The sequence below is a fragment of the Mustelus asterias genome, chromosome 10 (genome assembly GCF_964213995.1).
Source record: "Mustelus asterias chromosome 10, sMusAst1.hap1.1, whole genome shotgun sequence".
In the NCBI taxonomy this organism is placed as follows: domain Eukaryota; kingdom Metazoa; phylum Chordata; class Chondrichthyes; order Carcharhiniformes; family Triakidae; genus Mustelus; species Mustelus asterias.
Window position 1 is genome coordinate 65780529 of NC_135810.1, and position 16067 is coordinate 65796595.

Consider the following 16067-nt stretch of genomic DNA (forward strand, 5'->3'; position numbering starts at 1 on the left):
ATGAAGCTGTGGAGAGACTTGAAGTAGAGGGTATGAAATTTTAAATCAATTAATTGATGGAGAGAAGCCAGTGTAGGTCAGCAAAGATATGACTGGCTCTGATTTCAAAAGTTGCTTCACACAAAGACAAATTAGAGGTTTTAGAGGGAGAAGCTTGGAAATCCAGCAAGAATTTCCAGGGTTGTCAAAAAGCATGTCTAAAATGTTGATGGTGGTCGTGTGAGCCAGTGATTTGTAATTTGCAACAACTAACATTGGGCTAACATTGTCAAACCAAGAAACGGAGTTTGCCATCTGTTCCAAGCTTCTACTAATGATGTTATATAACTGACTGCTGGGAGATTTGAGAAAACAGTGTAGGCTGTACAGTGATTAACTCTCCGGTTTATACCTTTCTTTTGAAGCCTCCATTCACACCCCACTTTGATGAAAAACACTGTCTTGTGTTTATGTTACATACATATATATAGTGATAGAAATCAGTTGAATACCTAACTGGGTATCTATTACTGTGTCCATTTCTGTAGCTACGGTTAATAATTGCATTAGAACTATAATGAAAATATACTTTTCACAGTTTTAATTAACTGAGCATATCTTGTAATTCAAGGATTGGCGGAGCTGGCTTAAAAATATTATGCTACTTTGTCTGGCCACGAAAACAGGAGGTTGTCATGGTCATGGGGCAGCACAGTGGCACAATGGTTAGCATTGCTCTGCGTCACAGCGCCAGGGACTCGGGCTTGATTCCCAGCTTGGGTCACTAGCTGTGTGGAGTTTGCACGTTCTCCCCGTGTCTGCGTGGCTTTCCTCCGGGTGCTCCGGTTTCCTCCCACAGCCCGAAAGATGTGCGGATTAGGTGGATTGGCCATGCTAAATTGCCCCTTAGTGTCAGAGGGTCCAGCTAGGGTAAATTCATGGGGTTATGGGGATAGGGCCTGGGTGGGATTGTGGTCGGTGCAGACCCGATGGGCCGAATGGCCTCCTTCTGTGCTGTAGGATTCTATGATTCACGTTTTCAACCAAATGTTCGGAAAATCAACCTTGCTCATGTGCCTGCCTGAGCCACTAATTTCTTATGACCATAAATGATCTTAACTGATTTAATAAATGATGCTCGACAGAACCAAGAAACTTGTGAAATCAGTTGGGTTTTCAGATATCCAAGAGAAGCAGAGATAATGCAACTGCTGTGTGAGAACTGGACATTTAATATAAAACAAGAAAGTGCTGGAAATACTCAGCAAGTCTGGCGGTATCTGCGGAGAGAGAAAGAGAGTTAGTGTTTCAAGTCGAATATGACTTCCTCAGAGTCATACAGACTTGAAACCTTAACTCTGTTCCTCTCCCTACAGATGCTGCCAGACCTGCTGAGTTTATCCAGCATTTCCTGTTCTTATTACAGATTTCCAGCATCTGCAGCATTTTGCTGTATTAAAGGGAGTGATAACAGCTGCATTAAAGAAACAAAACATTTGTACAGAATGAGCGTAAATGCAAGAATAATGGACAGCTATTGTCCAAAAGCAAAAGCATGAAAAACATGATTCAAACTGACACTTGACAAAAAAAAATCAAAATGGGGGAGCAGGTCAGAAAGTGAACTCATTGAGTTCAGAAGTGTGTATAGTGCCCAACTGGAAGATAAGGTGCGAACAAGCTGGGGTTGAACTTCATTGTAACCCTACAGCAGGCCAAGGACAGAAATATGAATGTGTGGGAAAGTGGTGCATTAAACTGGCAAGAAACTGGAAACTCAGGGTCATCTTTGGTGACCGAATAGAGGTGTTCCTCAAAGTGGTCAGTCAATCTGCATTTGGTCTCCGCAATGCAGAGAAGACCGCACTGAGAGCAGCGAATAGTTTACTAAATGAAGTACAAGTAAATCACTGCTTCACCAAACAAGTGTTTGGCGACTTGGCTGGTGAGCAGAGAGGAAGTAAAATGGGCAGATGTTACGCTTGCTGAGGTTGTATGGGTAGGTGCAGTGGGAAGGGGGCCAAGAGTGTGGGTGATTGAGAAGTGGACCAAGGTGTCACGGAGGGAACAGTTCCTTTGGAAAGCTGACAGAGATGGGGAAGGAAAGATATATTCAATGGTGTCTTTATGCTGGATGTGGCGGAAATGGCATAGGATCCTGTCAATCATGGTGTGATGGGGTAGGGAAATTCTCAGCTGAGAAGAAAGGAAGTAGTATCGGAAGCTCTATTGTGGAAAGTTGCCATTGGCCCTTTAATATCACTGGCAAAAACATTCAATAGGTATTCACACCATGTACCTCACTATTTGTCCCTAAAAATGTGAACCTCTCTTTGAACCCAGTGCACAAATTATACAGCTGAGCAAAATGTCAACCAAATGAGCAAGATACAAAAATAATTTCACAATGCTGCTTGTATCATTTATTGGAGTTTGGTAAAATCTTTTGGATGTATTCAGTGACAGACGCAGATATCCAAAACCTACTCTTGTCATATTCAGTTCAAGGGCAATAAATCATAGAAACCCTACAGTGCAGAAGGAGGCCATTCGGCCCATCGAGTCCACACCGACCACAATCCCACCCAGGCCCTACCCCCACATATTTACCCGCTAATCCCTCTAACCTACGCATCTCAGGACTCTAAGGGGCAATTTTTAACCTGGCCAATCAACCTAACCTGCACATCTTTGGACTGTGGGAGGAAACCGGAGCACCCGGAGGAAACCCACGCAGACACGAGGAGAATGTGCAAACTCCACACAGACAGTGACCCGAGCCGGGAATCGAACCCGGGACCCTGGAGCTGTGAAGCAGCAGTGCTAACCACTGTGCTACCGTGCCGCCCTATGTGTTCACAGTCAAGAATTTTGTATCTTTTGACTCAAACATCAAAAGAAAAATTGGTTAGTGTTATGCAGATGTGAAATGCTGATTGATAAACCTTCCCCAACTGCACTAGAAACTTCCCTAGAAACTTCCCCATGATGACAGTGGTCCCAGCTCTGTTCAGATGCACCCATTTGCTGAAACTGGTCCCTTCAAACCCAGAGCCAGTCTTATGTCCCAGGAATTTAAAGCCCACCCTCCTGCGCCATGTCTCCAGTCACACATTCACCTGCTCCATCTCCTATTTCTATACTCACTTACATGCTCTTGGGAGTAAATTGGAGATTATTGCATTTAAGGTCCTGCTTGCTTGTTTTTTCCCCTAGCTCCCTAAAATCTGCCTTCAGGATATTGTTCTTCTTTCTACCTATTTGAACCATGGCCATCGACTGTTGATCCTGCCCCCTCACCGTGCTCTTCAGCCTTCAGTGATATGCTTGACTTTGGCATCAGGGAGGCAATGGATTCATATCTGCAATCACAGAAATATCAGTCTGTTCCCCTAGCTATAGAATAACCTAACACTATTGCCTCCCCAATTTATCTCCTGCGTCCACGTATAAGAAAGCCAGCAGTGGTGCCATGTTCTTGGCTCTGGATGCATTCAATAGAGGAATCATCATTCTCATCAGTATACCAAACTGAATACCAACAGGTGAGTGAGATGCACTCCAGGGTCTCCTGCACTATCTATTTGGTTCTCCTTGACCACCTGACATTCACCCATCCCCTATGTCCACATAACTTAAAATGACTGCATCCAGAAGCATGAACTCTCTTGCCTTGTCAATGCACCTCAGTGGCACCAGCTGCTCTCAAGCTCTGAAATCTGGAGCTACTCCAACACACAACACTTGCTGCACACACTATTGCCCAGGAAACCTTTTTTTTTGCTTTTGGGTGGCAGCTGTTCATCATTCACATCACCTCCAGACATATGTTTTGTTTCATTATTTGTCCCATTCCCGCTCACCTTAGCTTTGCCTGAACAATTTGTTCGTCCTTTAATCTCTTCTGCCTTTTACCAACTACACACCTTCCCTTTTCGTTCTGTTTTCACCCTCCAGTCCCCCACCCTTTCACTTGCTCAAAACTTTGAACTTCTGCCAGTTCGAATGACTTCCAGCGTTTTCTCATTTTATTTTAGGTCAAAGACTGCAGCAAAAATGTGGAGAGGATAGTAATGACAGACTTGAAGCAGGAAGAAACATAACTACTATTACTTGCAAGCTGGTGATCTGCTTTGTCTTTGAATTGTTAAATATGTCTGGTCAATTGGCAGTGGGATTTTCCATTATTACCAAGGCTCCTTCCCTTATTGATACTTTTACCATGTGCATATTGTCAGTACCCTGCTGCAGCCAAGGTTAGAACAGTTGAAGTTAACAACAAAAATTCTTATCCCAATGTCAGTTACCACTGGCTTCTTTTAAATGCTTCAGGTAATCTTGCATTGATCTGAATGAAACAATGGCAATTATAAAGCTCTTATTCATTTTGTTCCAAGATTTCTATGTGAATGTATATTTTATGATAGCGATCACTGGTCTGTTAGCACTTCTTTCTGCAGGCAATAGAGGATTTTGAAAAGTCTGAAATAATATTGTCTGGTCATGCTGTCTGTTTCTTAGGCATGATTTACCATCCAAGACTGTTTCATCTCACCAAAATAATTAAGATAAATTGCCCAGACTATCTAAGGAGACATGCTCTAACACAAATTGTCTGATTCAATTTGCTATTTACATCACAAATGTATCCCAAATTATTCCTGTTTCTCATTTTGCAAAGGTCTTGTTAATTTTTCACTTAAACATCCCCTGTTCCATAAATGGCATTCCAACAATTTGATATTTAGTATGGTAAGTTAATTTTCTTGAAGGATAACCAATTTGTGCTTTCTTTCTCATGCATGAAAAACATCAAAACAAATATAAAAAGTTTTATATTGAATTCAGAGGTCAGAGTGAAAAGTTTTGTAACACTGAGTTCTTTTAACCACCATTTCAGCATACCATGATTTTATATGCATCATGAACTAACTTTTCTCCTATATCTTTCAATTGCTTGCATTTATTATTTTCACTCTCATCCCCTTTCCTTCCAAGAATTAGACAAGAAATTTCTTTGTTCAAATTTGAAGAAAAACTATGCTTTTTTCAGAGAATGAAGCCTGTTGATGTAATCACTAAAGCCACATGCATACCAATGTTACTACAAGAGTATATTAAATAGATAAAAGTCATTTACTTTACATTAGAAAGGACCCGTTTAGCTAGGCTGAAAGAAATGCCCCAGCAAACAGTTGAGAGTCTTTTATAGCTGATATATCTCCATCTAAAATAACTAGCAAAATTAACTGTCCCTTTCCTAAGTATATATATGTGCTCTCAGTCAGGCATCTGGCCAGTTTGGTACAGCTTTCATTGGCAACCATGGTTCAGTTGGGAGCATTCACACCTCTGAGCCAGAAGGTTTGTGGGTTCAAGTCCCACTTGAACTACTGTCAAGGCTGACACTCAAGTGCAGAGCTAGGAGAGTGATTCACTGTTCGAGGTGCCATATTTTGGATCAGGTACTCGTGCCTCAGGCGAACATGAAAAATCCCATGGCACTATTTTGAAGAGAAGCAGGATTGGGGGGTGGCGGGGGCAGGGGGGTAATTCCAGTGGCCTGGTCAATATTTACCCCTCAGTCATCATCACAAAAACAGATCACTTGGTCATTATCACACTGCTGTTTATGAAAGTTCGATTTGCACAAATTGACTATCACACTATCTCCATGGGAGTGCATCGATGCGGTTAACCTTGAAATATGTCTGAGAACCTAATGTATCGATTCAGTCAAAGAAACCTCCAATTCTTTAGTTTAGATTCTGGCGGTATTTATTTTTAGATGGTGATATCTAACCATTTGATAACTGATGCATACTGAAACTTTGCTCTCTCCCTCTGAAGATAGTGTAATCAACAGTGCCATGTTATCTTGCCTTATTCAGAAATTATTTTTCTTATAATTTATACTGTTGGTCAATGGAAGAAACACCTCGCATCAAAACAGTTGTGATCAGTAATTTTAAAAATTCCTTACATTTTGTCAACAAGTCGTCTGGTCAAAGCTAACAAAGATTTCTTGGTCTTCTCCTTTGGATCTTCTATTGCCTGGTGCTCAGTAGATTGACCACTGGGTGTGCTGATATTCCGTGGTTCTACCAAAGCTGAATGTGTTGGAATTTCTTCCTTTCCAACAATAAACCTAACAAATGAGAATCAATAGCATATTCATGAAGAAAAATGTGAACAAACAGCATTGTATATTAGAGTCATAGAGTCAGAGATTTACAGCATGGAAACAAGCCCTTCGGCCCAACTTGTCCATGCCGCCCTTTTTTTAAAAATCCCCAAGCTAATCCCAATTGCCTGCATTTGACCCATATCCCTCTATACCCATCGTACCCATGTAACTAAATGATTTTTAAAAGACAAAATTGTACCCGCCTCTACTACTACCTCTGACACTCACCACCCTCTGTGTGAAAACATTGCCCCTCTGGACCCTTCTGTATCTCTCCCCTCTCACCTTAAACCTATGCCCTCTAGTTTTAGACTCCCCTACCTTTGGGAAAAGATATTGACTATCTAGCTGATCTGTGCCCCTCATTATTTTATAGACCTCTATAAGGTCACCCCTCAGCCTCCTACAATCCAGAGAAAAGAGTCCCAGTCTATCCAGCCTCTCCTTATAACTCAATCCATCAAGTCCCAGTAGCATCCTAGTAAATCTTTCCTGCACTCTTTCTAGTTTAATAATATCCTTTCTATAATAGGGTGACCAGAATTGCACACAGTATTCCAAGTGTGGCCTTACCAATGTCTTGTACAACTTCAACAAGACATTCCAACTCCCGTATTCAATCAACAAGACATTCCATATTATTTAATTGGCTTTAATTTCTGACTTAGAGCCAATTAATTCCTTACAAAATACAAATCAGGAAATTAAGTTACATTTGATTTAACTTTGAAATTTAAATCTAAAACTCCTTGATGACTTTGTGAGCAAAAGCATTACTTAATGATTCCGAGCCACCCCTCTGGGGGCTTGACAAGGTTGATGCTGGAAGAGTCCAAGGCTAGAGGGCATAATCTCAGAATAAGGGGCTGTCCAATTAAGACAGAGAGGAGGAGGAACTTCTTCCCTCAAAGCAGTGATTCTGTGGAATTCTTTACCACATAGGGCTGTGAAGTTAAGTACATTCAAGGCAAAGATAGACAGATTTGTGATCAGTAAAGGAATCGGGGGATATGGGGATAAGGCAGGAAAATGGAGTCGAGGATTATCATATCAGGTCAGTCATGATCTCATTGAATGGCAGAGCATACTGGATGGGCCAAATGGCCTACTTCTGCTCCTGTTTCTTATAGTATTCTTCTGCCTTCACTAAACACTGACCTTTGTTCGCTTATTAACACATTCTGCTATCTTATCTTTATGTCACTATTAGCACCTTTAATGTGACCATAAACATTCCCTTCGTCTTGTGTACATGACATTTTTATCAATCTCTGCTGAACTCCCACCTATCCCCGATCTTCTATTTTGCTTCACCTTCTCCATGCCTCTCTCCAACTATACAATCCCATCACATTTCCACTCCTCTTCTGCTCCGAAGAAATCATACGGACTTGAAACGTTAACTCTGTTTCTTTCTCCACAGATGCTGCCAGACCTGCTGAGAATATCCAGCACTTTTAGTTTTTATTTCAGATTTCCAGTATCTGTAGTATTTGGCTTTTATTCATTTAGCGATCTTGGTTAAGGCTGTGTTTAAGATGTCCGCTTTGAGAACCCTAGGTTAGGGAGAGGAAACAATCATTCCAGTTTCCAACTCCAGATCATTGCCTCGTGGCCCTGCTGGAAATTGCATGTGTTAACAGAGTGAGGACAGAATAACCTGCCAATGCCTATCTTTAAACATGAAGAATGACCACTTGAATGATGCACAGCGTGAATCAGAAATTCTATTGCAGAAGGGAAGAAAATTAAAAGTACATAAAATTGAACCCAAAACACATAAAAACACAAATTAACTACTTAAAATTGTCATAATCCAGAGATTGAACCAGGCAATTGGGAAGCTGGCAAATCTTAGCTATAAAATCACGAGTATGATGTTGTGTGATTTGTAATTGGCAGTATTTGTAATTTGTATTGATGGACCTCAATACATAAATGGTACATAATATGATACATTAGGAGGCACCAGAGCCAGCCTCAGCTTTCAAACTTCAAGAAGTCTTGCACTTCTACCTTAGGGAGGGATCATCTTTAGACCCCAGAAGGAAACTGAAAATGTGGCGATGCCTGCCGCTAGCCTATCCCAATATCCGCAGTAAATACGCCAGCCATTAATACCAAATAATAGCCATAATACACAAAATGTCATGCCTTGTAATAACAACTCATGAATACTAATATTCCAAAGTGTACATGCTTCGTGCATACTTTAGTGAAGGCTGATTCAAGGATTCCAATTTCCATATTCCCATGCCAAGATCTGAATAGACTTTACTGTAAAATTTATTATTACTATAAAATCGAAATTGACTTCCAATTATGCTCCCTTCAGTTTTTATAGAATTGTCCATGTGGGATAGTACTTAGCAACAACTGCTTTTACTTCCTTTAAAAAAAGTTGCATCTGTCTGAGTGCCAAAATAATGGCGCAGTAAATTCCACTCAAAAGGAAACCCAACCCAAAATACAATCATGTGCAAGGTGGATAGGCCCATTTCTTCTGTCCCAGTGGTGTCTAGAACGGCACTCTAATTAACTCATTTTTTGAGAGTCGAGGACAGAGTCATCTGGCTCCTCTTCAGAAATGACCATTATAACTATAATTGAGGGCAGGAGTTTTCCCTGCTTGCCCTGTCTAACAGTCAGGACAACTAGCTGCCAACAATGAAGGAAGATTTTGCCAATCACACTTTGCCGATCCAACTCAGCAACTGTTACGTTCCTGTCTTGATGGCCTTGATTCAATGTGTGATATCACCAGGATTGTACTGTCTTGAGACAGGAATAGAAGCTGTACATAATGGAAAGTTACTTTTTGACTTATCTGCAACGTGCAATTAGGGTTAAACATAATTCTGAGAGCAGAAAATAAACAACTAGATGAAATTTAGAAAAGTTACATTTTTCCTACTTACTTGAGTGCTGAAAAAGCAAATCCCTTGAGACCGTCCTTGCATCTGGAAAATAAATGCCACTTATTTCACACATGCAGTCAAAACTACCATAAAATATGCATTTTCTGTACCATCCAGAAAATGTACATCCAGCAATAATGTTTGGTGACTTACATTGTATTTACAGCACAGAAACAGGTCGTTCAACCCAACAGTTGCATAACCAGTGTTTATGCTCTACTCGAGCCTCCTCTCACCATTCTTCATCTAATCCCATCAATATATCCTGATATTCCTTTCTCCCTTATTTGTTTACAGAACTTTCCCTGAATTGCATCCATACTAGTTGCCTTACCTACTGCACAACCACTCTCAGCATAGATGGGGGAAAAACGTTCCCATTGGTGAAAGGATCGAGAACAAGAGGTACAGGTTTAAGGGTAAAATTTATTTATTAGTCACAAGTAGGCTTACATTAACACTGCAATGAAGTTACTGTGAAAATCCCCTAGTCGCCACACTCCAGTGTCTGTAATCAGCAAAAGAGGCAATGGTGATATGAGGTAAAGCTACTTCATGCAGTGAAAGGTTAGGATCTGGGCATTGTCTGAGATTACGCTGATCCAATTTAGGTATTCAAGAGGGAATTGGATTGATATCTGGAAAGGAATGTGCAAGGCTATGAGAAGAATGCGGGGGAATTGCACAAGGTAAATTGCTCCTACAGAAAGCTGGTGCAGACACGATGAGCCAAAGGCCTCCTTCTGTGCTGTAACAATCGTGTGAATTGCTCTATGTGGCTGTTTGTTCCCCATTTTAGCAATTCTTTAGGTAAATAACTTTATTTCCTGGATTCCCTATAGGATTTATTAGTGACCACCTTATAATTATGGTTCCTAGTTCTGGTTTCCCCCACAAATGAAGCCTCTCTTTCCTTGCAAAACTTTAAAGACAGCTGTCAGAAATAACAATGTTAACTGCCTTCTAACTTCCAATGTAATTCCTGGTCTGCATTGAGTTAACTGATTTTAAAGTGTGGCAGCAATTAGAATTCAGGTTCATGGGCCAGGTGCAAGGGGTGAAGGGAGAGTAAGAGAAAATTATCAGCCAGGATTTCTGCCTCTGATCTTTATTCCTTTAAACCTTTGCTGCAAAGTGCATGTTAGGGAAAAATGGCAAGAGCAATGTCAAAATTAACACTCCGTCCAACTGAATAGCAATTAGACAATGCTGATTTTAGGCTTGCACCTGAATTTGCCCTTCCCTCGGCCAGGTATAACAAAGCTCCTAGAATGAATGGAACCGCAAGCCAGCAGGATTCAATGTCTCCAGGTGAGGAAGAGAAAGGAAAAAGAAAAATAAAAGTTTCAAAAAAGAATTTTTAAAAACTAGTGCAAAAACTAAAGATACAGAGGTCTATTGGACGATGCACACTTCCATCTAGATTCAGTTACCAATTTCCTACAAGGTTAAAAATCATAGAAATCATAGAAACCCTACAGTGCAGAAGGAGGCCATTCGGCCCATCGAGTCTGCACCGACCACAATCCCACCCAGGCCCTACCCCCACATATTTACCCGCTAATCCCTCTAACATACACATCCCAGGACTCTAAGGGGCAATTTTTAACCTGGCCAATCAACCTAACCCGCACATCTTTGGACTGTGGGAGGAAACCAGAGCACCCGGAGGAAACCCACTCAGACACGAGGAGAATGTGCAAACTCCACACAGACAATGACCCGAGTCGGGAATCGAACCCGGGACCCTGGAGCTGTGAAGCAGCAGTGCTAACCACTGTGCTACCGTGCCGCCCTAAAAGATATTACATGGAATCTGGGCATTTTGCTGACAATGCCAGCATTTATTGCCCATGAATTGAAAGGACAGTTCAGAGTCAACAACATTGCTGTGGGTCGGAAATCCAGGCCAGTGATGATAGTTTCATGAGTCTAGCTTTTAATTCCAGATTTTCTTAATTGAATTTACATTTCACCAGCTGCTATGGTGGGATTTGAACCTGTGTCCCAGACCATTACCCTGGGTCCCTAATCCAGTGCTATTACCATTACACCATCCCCAGTAGACAACACTGATTTTCTTGGGATGGGGCTAATGGGAAGTTGCATTGGAGTGCATAGGCTAAAGCAGTATTGCTTAGGAAACATGATAGACACACAAGGGGAAACCTTTTGACATGAAATAACAATGCAGAGACTATGATCAGATTATGATTTTAACATTTTGCACAGTCCATTCTCATCATGCATGAAAGATTTGGACATTACATATCATTACATGTACTTGAGATTTTTCACCAGCTCACGGTAAGGTGAAATAGCACTGTATTATCAAAGATGCTACAGGAATATGGGGAGAATATTGATGGGTTTGCATTGGGTTGCATGTAAAAGGGTAAAAATTCTGAAACCCAACCCACTCACTTCTGCTTTTAACAGAGGCAGCATGTGGGTGAAACCAATTCATTTGTGGGAGATGATCTTTTAAATATTATAATAATTCTGCAAATCTCAAAACTGTGTACCATTTTAAATTTAACCCAGATTTGCTGGATTTCCTGAACCTCATGAAACCCATCAGCTGAAGAGAGGAGAGGTCTGTAAAATCCAGCTCTGATTTCTTTCATCATCGACCATTCATTTTCACCTCAGATCCAACTCCTCAGATATTGAAGCAGTCCATGCCCGAATGCAGCAAGACCTGGACATCAGTCAAGTTTTGGCAGGTAAGTGGCAAGTAACACAAGTGCCAGGCAATGACCATCCCCAATAAGAGAGAACTTAACCATTTCCCCTTTTGGCATTCAATGGCATTAGCATCACTGAATCTCCCACCATCAACATCCTAGGGATTGCCAGTGACTGGACCGGACCAGAAACAGCAGGTCAGTGACAACTCACCTCTGACTGTCCCAAAGCCTGTCCACCATCTACAAGGCACAAGTCAGGAACGTGATGGAACACTCTCCATTTGCCTGAATGACAGGTCCAACAATACTCAAGAAGCTTAACTTAAGCCCGCTTAATCAGCACCACATCCACAATCTTGAACATATACGCCCCCCAGCAATGGCATGTAGCAGCAGCAGTGTGTATCATCTAAAAGATGCACCGTGCAACTCAATGCTCCTTGACAGCACCTTCCAAATCCGTATCATCTACTACCTAGAAAGACAAAGGCAGCAAACACATAGAAACACCACCACCTGCAAGTTCCCCTCCAAGTCACCCAACATCCTGACTCGGAACTTTATCACCATTCCCTTCACTGTTGCTGAGTCAATTCCTAGAATTCCCTTCTTAACAGCACTGTGGGTCTACTTACACAGTGAGGAATGCAGCGGCTCAAGAATGCAGCTCATCTTCTCAAGGACTATTAGAGATAGTCGATATAAATGTTGGCTTTGCCAGGGATGCTGACAACAGAAAAAAACAATAAAATAGAAACTCACTTTTGCCCCTTCCGATCACGAGGCCTGAACTCACTTCTCCCTTCCGAGGTCTTTGATCTCCTCCAACATTGATCTTTCCAATCTCCCCACCCCCACTCCACCATGTAAGCCCAATCTCCCCCCGCCTCCGAATTTCTCCTCCCTCCCCACCCCCCAGATTATAACACATGCATTTGTACTTCACAGGGATTTTGAGTTATGTCTTCTGTTGCCAAGTCTCTATTGGCCAAACACAAGCTCCTTACTTTCTAGTTTCCACTTGTATGCTGATAACATCCAGCTCTACCTCTCCACCACCCCCTGCATTTCCATGAACACCTCCATGTCACACTGCTAAGGTATAGCTTTCTCCAAGTGAATACTGAAAAACAGTAAACTGTTTTAGTCAGCTCCCACCAAAAGCTCTATAGTCCTGGCCCTGAGTTCGCCAGCCCTTTCCCCAGCTGTTTATTGAGGCATGACAGACAGTGAACACCTGCAGTGTCATGCTCAACAGGGTGCCAACTTTCAAATCTCATATAATATTCATCATAAAGACACTTTGTCTCAATTTCTACAAAGATTGCTACCCCTGATTCTACTTCATCCTACGGGCACTGAAACCCTTGCCTCAGCTTGCATTACCTCGAAACTTAAATCTCTTAACACCTTCTGGGATATACACATCATAAAGTTCAACTTATTCATATCCTGTCCTGCGCTATTGTATTCACCCTCATTTTTCACCTCACAAGTACCAATGGTTGGTGTCACTGAAGCCTGCTTGGAGTGATTTACACCTTCCTCTGTGGTCTACTCCAGCGATTCTCAAACTGTGGTCGATAAAGACATGAAGTGGAGATGCCGGCGTTGGACTGGGGTGAGCACAGTAAGAAGTCTCACAACACCAAGTTAAAGTCCAACAGGTTTATTTGGTAGCAAATACCATAAGCTTTCGGAGCACGAAGGAGCAGTGCTCCAAAAGCTTATGGTATTTGCTACCAAATAAACCTGTTGGACTTTGACCTGGTGTTGTGAGACTTCTTACGATAAAGACATCCCAGGGGATCTGTGAAAGAAGCTCTCTGGCAGGTGAGAGAAAGACAGCAAGCACAAAACAGAAGCTGGAGAGAGGAGGACGGAAAAACACAAGCCACACACACTTAGCTGACCCAATATGTCGTTCTTCTCCACTCCACCCCTACCCAAAGTTCCTGAATACTCATCTTTCTTTGCTATGATGGGCACCTCATTTGTCATAGTTTTCAACAGGGAGCTGCATGTTTACTTTTGGTGGTTGCTTTGTTGCTTTGATTCCTGCATTAGCTGTCAGTTTGAATTACTTACATCTTCTACCATGTTGCAATGATGCAAATAATTTTCCTGATTAAAAAAACAGGGAAGCTGGGCTGGGTTTACACAGGTCTGCCAACTATTTATGAGAATGTCATGTGCGTTTGAGGTCTCTACTAGAGTGCTTATGGGAAGCTTCTTTTTAATAAAAAGTAATGCTGAACCTGTCTAAAGATAGTGAGACTGTCGCAAGTGCGAATGTGACCAATAGCAGTGGATGATATCTGTGAACTTATTGGGTATGTATGCCACTAACAGGCATCCCTTAACCTCATTAAAGGCAGCTCAGTTGGCACCCACTAGAATGCTAATGGAATCACACTTTTCTTTTGGCTTGTCTGGTCTGTTTCATTATCGAGCTTGTCAGTGAAATAATATTTAAATTGTTACTCTTAAGCAATCACCTGTTTTCATAAAAGCATTATGAAGTACTCTATACATGCAGCACTTTCATATTGAGCATGATGTATTATAAATTAGATTGGGAATTCTCTGATTACTAATTCATTTGAAAACAGGTCCTTCAATCAAATAAATTTGAGAATTGCTGGTTGAGCCCAATTTATCGCTGTACTTTCCTACCTACATCCCAGTGTTGGTCTTTGGTCACAGGAGGATCCCTAAATCCCAGTGTTCTTCACTCAATGAAGCAGTTGTCTTGATCTACTTGCTCTTTCAAAGTGACAACACAGGCAGAATGTCATCTTTTTGAGTTGTAAAATGCTATAATTCTAACCTCCAGAAGGTACTCCTTGAAACTCTTTGCTATCTCGGTCTCTGCCTTTATAAGTCCAAAGATGTGCGGGTTAGGTTGATTAGCCATGCTAAAATTGCCCCTTAGTGTCCTGAGATACGTAGGTTAGAGGGATTAGTGGGTAAAATATGTAGAGATATGGGGGTAGGGCCTGGGTGGGATTGTGGTCGGTGCAGACTCAATGGGCCGAATGGCCTCTTTCTGTACTGTAGGGATTCTATAATAAGTCGCTTCAAAATCTTTTGATCGTGCTTTTAAATGAGTCATCATTATTGACCACATTGTCTCAATTTTGCTCTGATCGATTTTTGCTATTTTTAGCACATTTTTGCTTCTTCAAATCTAAGCTGCCTGCTCAATTACTTCATGCAGTCTTCTGACACTCCACTAACTTTAGATACTACAATTTTCTTTCTAACACCAATGGGTTTGGTAAGTTTCACCTGTTGGTGGTTGGAATTTTGTACCCCCCAAAAAAACCTTGGCATCCAATAAATGCTGCAATAGTATTTTCATGGAAATACTCACTTCCACTATCGACCAATACTGGCCGTCATTTGCTACTTTCTTTGGAGAATAAAAGTGCTAATTTCCAGAGTTGAAAAGGTCACTTTCCCCATCAAGGCCTATTGAATTCCCTGAATATCTTTTCATTCTGACTTATGATCTTAACAACTTGCTGCTTTTGTTACAAACACAAAGTTTACAAAACGGTTATGTTTTGGGACCATAGCTTTAAATTAAGGTAAAATGGAGGAATTAAGAGTGTCATCTGACATGCTTTGAATTCTGACCGACAATAAGCCTGGGTGACTTGTTGTTAAAGGGGATACCCAGGTAGTCTTACTGGGAAGATTGTGCCAGAAGTTCATCACACCTGTAGTCAATTGTAAGAGGAGCAATGCTGACTACAGGTAAACTGCATGTGTGCAATTCTGAAAGAGAGCTGTTAAGAATGTCAGGTTTATAAACAGCTATACTCTGAACTGTCTGACTAATTCCCAGACAGAATAGAATTGGGAGCCCAGAAGATAGCTAATCAGTATTTCAAAATGAACACAAGCCCATGTGATTGATGCTGCCATGGAGATGAGCTTTGTGAAGGGAAAAGATCCACAGAAAGCCACTGTAATATCGGGTTACAAGATTTCTCATATTTCTCAGAGACAATTCAGTCTGCAGCCAGAGCTCACACTTCGATTGATAAGACGAAGTTTGAGAGGATTTAAGGGAGGCTGGAAGAATGGCCTAACTTGGGCCACAAGGAAGGAATCCCCTTTAGAGATAATAACTTTCGACTGATTCCAGGACAACAAAGTGTCTACTTAAGGGACAGCACAATGCATAAGCACAGTGGGAAATCTTTGATGGTGTGCAGTGTTAAATGGGAAATTTATTTTCTGTAGTTTAGAGTACAAGTTTCCTACAAAATAGTGGTTAGTCAA

The 16067-nt window shown here is 41.4% G+C and overlaps 1 protein-coding gene across 2 annotated transcripts in view; it reads right to left on the reverse strand.

Annotated features, from left to right (window-relative positions):
* The window catches only part of tmem135 (transmembrane protein 135), a 406938-nt gene that overhangs the window by 28025 nt on the left and 362846 nt on the right, over window positions 1-16067 (reverse strand). For both annotated transcript variants that reach the window (XM_078221876.1, XM_078221875.1), the window contains 2 exons: window positions 9085-9126; window positions 5963-6127 (listed from right to left, as the gene is read on the reverse strand). In XM_078221876.1, the coding sequence (XP_078078002.1) occupies window positions 5963-6127; window positions 9085-9126 (207 nt within the window). The remainder of the gene's footprint in view (window positions 1-5962; window positions 6128-9084; window positions 9127-16067) is intronic.